This window comes from Ipomoea nil, unplaced genomic scaffold (assembly GCF_001879475.1).
Source record: "Ipomoea nil cultivar Tokyo-kokei standard unplaced genomic scaffold, Asagao_1.1 scaffold1421, whole genome shotgun sequence".
In the NCBI taxonomy this organism is placed as follows: domain Eukaryota; kingdom Viridiplantae; phylum Streptophyta; class Magnoliopsida; order Solanales; family Convolvulaceae; genus Ipomoea; species Ipomoea nil.
In genome coordinates this window covers 7274546-7283407 of record NW_017617849.1, presented here as the reverse complement: position 1 = coordinate 7283407, position 8862 = coordinate 7274546, and the positions used below count along the sequence as shown (strand labels likewise).

General features: G+C 29.7%; 1 protein-coding gene across 1 annotated transcript; it reads left to right on the top strand.

Annotated features, from left to right (window-relative positions):
* Positions 1-281: 281 nt before the first annotated feature.
* Positions 282-4229, top strand: LOC109187969 (phosphoglucan phosphatase DSP4, amyloplastic-like). The gene is made up of 14 exons (XM_019338416.1): positions 282-537; positions 630-708; positions 799-843; positions 1425-1524; positions 1759-1835; positions 1923-1999; positions 2086-2166; positions 2238-2370; positions 2652-2711; positions 2855-2911; positions 3059-3154; positions 3273-3332; positions 3453-3560; positions 3857-4229. Exons 1-14 carry the CDS (start codon positions 509-511, stop codon positions 3986-3988), a joined length of 1134 nt encoding a protein of 377 aa, XP_019193961.1. The 5' UTR covers positions 282-508; the 3' UTR covers positions 3989-4229.
* The last annotated feature ends 4633 nt before the right edge of the window (positions 4230-8862 follow it).

The window sequence follows — 8862 nt, the reverse complement described above, 5'->3', positions numbered from 1 at the left end:
TTAAAGGACAAAATGCTATTTTTCCAGGAAATTCAAACTTCCTATCTCTCTTAATGAACAAGAGTGCACATCCACTCGCACCAACCAAACTAATTATATTATATTAAAAATTTGATTAACCCACACTTTCAAACCTAATTAACCAATAACTAAAATTTTTAAAATTTATTAACCATTAATGAAATCTAAATTTGTTGGTTAAAAAATAATTAACTGAAATTTGCTAATTCAATGGATATTTTGGGTTGCAAACTTGCAATTCTTGAATTTGTTTTCTTTGACAACTGCAAAATACAAAAACATGGTGGCATTTGTAAAATAATTGGAAGGGAGTTCTCCATCCCAAACATCGATTTCTAGATTTCAATAACGTAAGATATCAATGCAGATTGGTTTAAGCCCAGCTCGGTAGAGCTTCCCAGTCATCAGACCTCACGAAATAATACTCGTAAATCGTAAACCGCCACCCCGCGCCGCTTCCCATCCGCTAGAGCTATACATAATCACAATGATTTGCCTTCAGAATCATTTTATTGGGTCTGTTTAAATCCCACTATTTTGTTATATTATAAATTACTGTCATTTTTACCTCGTAATGTGCAATGCTAATTTTCTGTAAATTTTGTCAGATCGTCTTCTCTGCCACTGCAAAGCTTCACCGCCACTACGAGAAAGCTTTCGCCACCACTCTCGCTTAATACCACACCGGTAATCTTTACTTATATTTCTTGATATTGGTGTTCTTAGATGATCAATTTGAAAAAAAAAAACAAATCTTTGGGAAAATTTTTATTCCAGGGAGTGGTGAAAGCTGCAGATCATGGTTTTCGCATTGTGGCACAGGTAAAATTTGAATCATTATATTAATGGGTGAATAAGTTTTTATTAGAAGTTTTCTTGATGCATAAATGGAACCTGATATATATATATATATATATATATATATATATATATATATATATGATCAGCATTCTCTCATAAATGATGAAATTTACTGCTCTGTAATTGATATGGGGGGTTTCATTCATAAATTTAGGGTGACTCATCTTCCCATTTGGTGCGAAGACTAGTGCCCCGTGCCCACAAGGGCCCACCATATTGGGTGTGGCTCCCACACTGTGGCTGTCGGGGCTCGATCTGTGTCCTTACCCACAATCTACCATCTTGTGCGGGCTAAAGTGCTAAACACTGTCAAGATCTCACCTTTAACTCAATGAGATTTGAGGGTGTCGTTTTTATACTCCCTATATGTTTATTTGAATCCAACCAATTAGCTAGTCCTAACTCATGGACTTTGAACCAGTAAAGCGTTCATCCTAATCCCAACACTTTACTGAGAATCGCTAGTGAATTCAGATATGTTATCCCTTTGTTTAATCCCATGATCAGGGGCCATAGTTTTGCTTGGTAAACTATTCTTTCAGGCTATATCTGGTTCTAAATCCAGTACCGGAAAGGAAGGTGTCAAAGTTGATGAAAAGTCTGACACTTACAGTATTAACATGACTGAAGCAATGGGGGCCGGTAAGTCAATCTTACTCAAATGTGAACCACACGTAATATGAATACTTCATACAAATCTCCGCGTGGATAGGTGGACTAGCTATTAGATGCACATATTGGTTATTTGGTTTGGTTTTCTTTAACCCTTTGGACGTGCTTTCTTATATTAACAAATGTTGCATCTATCAGAATCTCTTGTTTAATTTGTTTGCTGATCATTCTTCTTCTAACTTATTTTAACCGGAATAATTGCAGTCTTGACCTATAGACATGAACTTGGAATGAACTATGACTTTATCCGTCCAGATTTGATTGTCGGGTCATGCTTACAGGTGATTCAAATTTCTTTGATATGTATGAATTACCATCCATTAAATCAGCAATCTTTCGACTTCTCTTTATTCTACCTCTAATGGCAGACTCCCAAGGATGTTGACAAGCTTCGCAAGATAGGAGTGAAAACTATTTTTTGCTTACAGCAGAATTCAGATCTCGAGTATCCAAAATATTAGTTCTGATGTCTTTACACTGCTATCCACGCTACTTTTCTTTTTGTTGAAGGCCTTAATTAGAAATTTTCAGATACTTTGACGTTGATATTGGTGCTATTCGTGAGTATGCCAATAAATGCGGTGACATTCAACACTTACGTGCTGAAATAAGGTTAGTATTATTTAGTAAATGTGTGGTCCGGTGATGCTTCTTAGTTAACTAACCGGTGCTTAATTATGCAGGGATTTTGATGCTTTTAATTTGCGGATGCGACTTCCAGCTGTAGTTAGCAAATTGCATAAGGCTATCAATGAAAATGGGGGCGTAACTTACATACATTGCACTGCTGGACTTGGAAGAGCACCTGCAGTTGCGGTATCAGTTCTTTAATATAGGCTCTGATACCATGTTATAAATCACACTAAAAGATTGAATCCAACCAGTTAGCTAGTCTAATCCATAGCCTTATAAATCCATATATTCTCTCTCTTATTTTATCAATGTGGGACTCTTAACACATAGCTATGTCCTGACTCCCGAGTCATTACTTCTTGGATTGACAAGATCAAGTTGTTAACGTTAGGTTTTCGCCTAGAAGATCTGAAGCTTTCTTTCATGCCTAGCACTAATATTCGGTTTGACTCTTTGAATTACAGTTATCGTATATGTTTTGGGTTCAAGGATATAAACTTAGCGAAGCTTATGATTTACTCTTGGTAGGATTTTTCTCTACCATTTATCACGGGAATGTAATATTTCCAAATGTTGAATCTTTCTCTTTCTATTTCATTGTTATTTAAGATTTTCAATTCTATACAGAAAATTTTATAAATTCAAAACACTGTTTCTCTCTTATCAGAGTAAGCGCTCGTGCTGTCCAAAATTGGATGCCATAAAAAGTGCCACGGCTGATATTGTGAGTCCCGGAATCTTTTTCAGTTTGTCACAGCCATAATGGTGCTTCTTATCCAGTCTACGACATATACTTCTGCTGTGACTCGGTGTTGATTGCGAAAATTCTAAATTTGATCGGTTTTTAACTAAGTTTCCTCCCGTTTAAAAGCTTACAGGTCTTAAAAAGAAGTCGATCATATTGACATGGTATGGTGATGATTGTTCGACAGTGGAAATATCTGGACTTGATATTGGTTGGGGCCAGGTGATACTCAAGTCCCCGTTTTGCTAAAAGTTTACGACTCAATAGTAATTTGCATACTTAGTTGATTTTATTTGTTACCATATACTCTACGAGATCTCTTATTGCAGTTTCTTTTCAGGGATTACCATTAAAATTTGATGAATATCGAGGTTTATGGATTCTCAGGAAGGAATTGCCAGTAAGTTATTAATTTTATTATTTTTTAATTTGGTTTTATTTATGAATGTAATAACTTTGAAAAGGCGAAACCTATTGTTGTCTAAAGTTTATTGAACTTTGAAATTTGTCGTTTAAACAGGAAGGATATTACGAGTACAAGTACATCGTTGATGGAGAATGGGTTTACAATAGGTTTGAGCCCGTCACTTCTCCAAACAAGGATGGAAATGTCAACAACTGCATGAATGTGAGGCTCTATTCCTCTTTTGCTTTTGCCTCTTCCTACACATATCATATACACACGGGGAGTGTATAACCCTATACGATCTCTAGAAATCACGCCTTTAGTGTCAAAATGAACCAATATCCTCACACACGGGGAGTGCATAACCCTATACGATCTCTAGAAATCACGCCTTTAGTGTTGAAATTAACCAATCTCATGCATTCTTGATGCTCGATAGCTAAGAGTACTCCACTGCACAATGATATTTGAGTGAAGTTGTTAGACATAGTTCTTTTCTTTACTAACATATCCTGCAGGTTTTCGACCGGAACCCAAATAGTACAAGCGCAGCAACTCGTAAAAGGCTGGCAGATGCTGACCCCGATCTTACACAGAACGAACGGCTCACAGTTAGACAGTTTCTCGACACGTTTCCAGTTGAAGACTGAAAGCCTTGAAAAGAGATGCACCGTTGGAGTTGTTAGAAGGAATCACAATTATATGTGATTGTAGATTTGGTCATAGTTTGAATAAGTTCTTTCCTTGTAGGTGATATACACATAAAACATGACCATAGGTTACCGCTTTTACTATTGAAAATAATATGAACATAATTGTTTGTTTCATGTTATGTTTGGATGAGAAAGAAAATAGGAAATAAACACTATTTGTTCTTAGATTATAGAGAAATAACATTTTTCATCCCTTCAATAATATCGATCTACGGTTAATTTTTGTTCATCAATTATTTACTAAGCGGTGGTTTTTATCTATGAAGTGTTTTTTTAAATAGTCATTTTTTAAACAATATATGAAAAAGGGCTAAGTAGACTATCGAACTTTATACAAAAATAATAATTAGCCCAATGAATTTTTTAAAAAGTTGTAATAGTTGTTACTGGTAAAATTACGATAACAGGCATGATAACAGCTGATGCCAATTTCATTGCTAGCATTTTAATGAACAATTTTTTTTTTTTAATTATTATAAGGAAGGGGATACCCTACATCCTAGGGCACTACTTACCTCAACTGAGGTACGAACCTATCACCTCCCACTTAAGGGAGTGACCGAGTACCAGTGGACCACAAGCCATTTGGTTCTTAATGAACAATTATTTTAGAGTAAATACCCAAAATGGTCCATCGACTATAGCTAAATTCACAAATTGGTTCTCGACTTTCAATTTCAACCAATTAAGTCATTAACTTTATAATTTTGACATGATTTGGTCCTCCATCTATTTGACCGTTTGTTGACCGTGATCGACGATCTCCAGAAGAACCTTCAGCTCTCGTCGGAGCACGTGGAGGCCTCCAGGATGACGTTGCACTGGTTCATAAACACGTCGTCTTCTTTGCTCTGGTACGAACTCAACTACATTGAATCCAAATGGAGAATGAAGAAAGGCGACCGGATTTGGTAGATTGCTTTCGGCACTGGATTCAAATGTAATAATGCGGTCTGGAAATGCAACCAAAACCTTAAAAAACCGACGATGGACCATGAAATTACATATATATCCTCGAAAATCACAGTCAACAAACGGTCAAATAGACAGAGGATCAAATTGTGTCAAAATTACAAAGTTAAGGACTTAATTGGTTGAAATTGAAAATCGATAACCAATTTGTGAATTTAGCTATAGTCGAGGGACCATTTCAGATATTTACTCATTATCTATATATATATAAAAGTAAAATCCTCCTACCAAGTTTTCCCCCCAAAATTTAGTGGCATTTTTGTAATAATAATAATAATAATAATAATAATAATAATAATAATAATAATAATCTATATATATATAAAAGTAAAATCCTCCTACCAAGTTTTCTCCCCAAAATTTAGTGGCATTTTTGTAATAATAATAATAATAATAATAATAATAATAATAATAATAATAATAATAATAATAATAATAATGTTATTACCTCAACATTACCTTAAATAAATAAATTATTATTCTTTCCTTTTGAATTAGTATTTTCTACCTATAAATACAAACTTATAATTCTTCTAATCTCTAGCCTCCCCCATCAATCAAAGAATCTCAGACTTATTTTTCTGCTTTCTTTTCGTATGATTTTTTTTTATTATATTTTTCTAACTATATTCTCCAGTACTTCAATAGGTTTTGCAGGTTATATCGTCTGGTATGAGATTGAAGATACGTAAGGATGCTCTGCTTCAACAAAAGAAAATTGAGGAGGAAGAGCCTTGGTAATAGAACCCTAATGGTTTAGTTTTTATGAAAGATTGTAGAGATACGATCGAGAATAATAACGACGGTAAAATCAGATCTTCAACTTCACAATGATATATATATTTTAAGAGTCTACATTAAAAATATATAAGAGAGAACATACATGTTTATTAGATGTGTGAAAACTCTAATATTGTGAGTTGATATAATGATTGTAGGTATTTGGAGTGGTGATGAAGCAAAGAAGAAGAATGATTTGCCATGCAAGACAAATAAGGATTGTGTAGCTCCCTATCCTTTGAGTGCTTGCTATTGTGACCATCTTGATATTTTCTTTTTCTTTTTTAATTTAGTACACGACTGATGTATGATGTCATGCTATAGTTTGTTAAATACAAAGAATGCAGTCATCTCAAACCTATTTCGTTTCCCCCACATTGTACTATGTCGTATATCATGGTTGGATGATTAGAGTAAAATTATTGGTACAAGTTTTTTTTTTTTTTTTTTTTTAAGGTTTCCTAGAATAAATAAAAAATAAAAAATAAAAGCAAGGTGATTGACAGTTAGCAGCCACCCAATGCTTTCGGGGTTGTCCTTTTTAACTTTTAAGAAAGGATTTGTACTATATAGACTCACGGCTTTTAGTACAATATTATTAGTAATTAATGTATAATATTATTAGTACAAAATCAATTTTACCTGCCTTAATAATTAATTATTAATATTATTGCCTAATAATTATGTATTGTCACCTTTTCTGGTGTAATTATTATGGTAATTTACATACATATATATTTTTATACTTAATATATAATATGATTCGCACAAAATAGATTATACTTACCATAATATATTCATTATTTTTTAATATAATTTCCTAATTTTTATTAAGGGTAATTATTCTCATAATTTTTCTTTCATTATTTTGTGTAATTATTATGGTAACTTTATGGTAATCTATTTAAATATATAGGGTGATTTAATTTAAATAATTTAATTTAAAATACTATACTATAATAACGAATTATTATTACTATAATAATTACTATAATAATAATAATAATAATAATAATAATAATAATAATATTACCAGTAGAAAAAAAAGAAATGAAAACGGGATTCAGTTAATAATAATAATAATAATAATAATAATAATAATAATAGTAATAATAAGGTTAATTAGCAGTAAAAAATGAAAATATAAAAGGAGAGTAATACTAATAATTTGTTAGGAATAAAAGTAGGAAAAATAGAAAAGGAAATGAAACTAAAATAAATGTACAATAATTTTGGATATAAATTATTAGCTTAAAAAGGAAAATATAAAAGGAGATTAATACTAATAATTTGTTAACAGTAAAAAACATAGAAAAGGAAACCAAATTAACTAAAAAGGAAAATGATACCAAAAATTCACTAATTAATAATAATTTAAATTTCTATAATTTCTATAATCAATACGGAACTAATTATATGGAGAGGATAAATAATTATTGAGTAAGTAATTATTTAGATAAGTGCTGACATATTTTATTTTATGGAAATATATTTTTTTCATTATTTAGCCAGCATAATATAAGTTAAATATAAATAGTAATTATATGGAAAGGATTGCCACTAATTATGGAGAGGATTACCAGCCAGAATAATGAGTCAAATAAAAATTGGAGCGTAATCAATAGGTAAATAATGACATATTAATTGGATTGCCAGCCACCACAATAGGGTAATGAATAATAATAATAATAATAATAATAATAATAATAATAATAATAATAATAATAATAATAATAATAATAATAAATGATATTACAAAAATGTCCTTACGTTTTGGGGAAAAAATTTGTGTCAACCATTTTGCTTTAATATATATAGAGATAGAGATAGAGATATAGAGATAATGATATACCTCTGATTAGAGTTTATATTTATTCATACAAAATTTAGAATTTACATTTTTATTGATTTTTAAGTACAATTCTCTTAATTATTATTATTCATATTTTTTAGAATTATAATATATATGAAATACAATTTGGAATAAATCAATTTAATTTTATAAATTTTTTCTATAAATTTATCTAAATATGTACATGATTAGAGATTATATTAACCATACAATATTTAAAATTTAATTTTGTATGTTATGAAAATAGGTACTTGACCAAATATATAAAAATCCAACTATATTATTATATTGTACATTTTAATATCTTTTTATTTTTTTTTATTTTCATTTTAAATTCATAACAACAAAAAATTTTCCCGGTAAAACGCTATATTTTACAAAATACAATTTGATAAATATCATAAATTAATTAGTACAATATTATTTATGTTTATAATAATTAAGGAAAAAAAATAATTCAAATATGGGAACCAATGATTTGAAAATGAAATTAATATATAGTTACAAATAAATATAGCATGATTACAATTACTTTAATTAGTTTTAATTACCTTAATGATATGACTTTTCTTTATCAGTTTTTTTATGGAGACTAAGGGAGTGTTTGAGTTGGTGATTTTTTTTTTAAATACTTACTAATAAAAAATAATTTTAAAATATTTTTTTAATCCCTCATAACATGTGTAAATCTTATATTTTTTTAAAAAATACAATTTGATAAATATCATAAATTAATTAGTACAATATTATTTCTGTTTATAAATTATAATAATTAAAAACATATTGAAATATGTGAACCAATGATTTCAAAATGAAATTAATATACAGTTACAAATAAATATAGCATGATTAGATTTACTTTAATTAGTTTTAATTTCCTTAATGAAATGACTTTTCTTTATCAATTTTTTATGGGAGGCTAAGGAAGTGTTTGGATTAGTGCAAAATATTTTAAAATAAAATGCATACTAATAAAAATAATTTAAAATATTTTTTAACCCCTCATAACATGTGTAAATGTTATATTTTTTTAAAAAATACAATTTGATAAATATCATAATTTTTGTTTATAATAGTTAAAGAAAAAAAAATAATTCAAATATGTGAACCAAATATTTCAAAATAAACTTAATGTAGAGTTACAAATAAATGTAGCATGATTAGATTTATTTTAATTAGTTTTAATTTTCTTAATGAAATGACTTTT

What these genes read in the sequence shown, in the direction of transcription:
- LOC109187969 (XM_019338416.1), top strand. Translation starts at nt 509, where the DNA reads ATGATTTGCCTTCAGAATCATTTTATTGG. An exon ending in CTTCAGAATCATTTTATTGG is followed by an intron (nt 538 to 629) that starts GTCTGTTTAAAT and finishes AAATTTTGTCAG; the next exon opens with ATCGTCTTCTCTGCCACTGC. An exon ending in CACTTACGTGCTGAAATAAG is followed by an intron (nt 2,167 to 2,237) that starts GTTAGTATTATT and finishes TTAATTATGCAG; the next exon opens with GGATTTTGATGCTTTTAATT.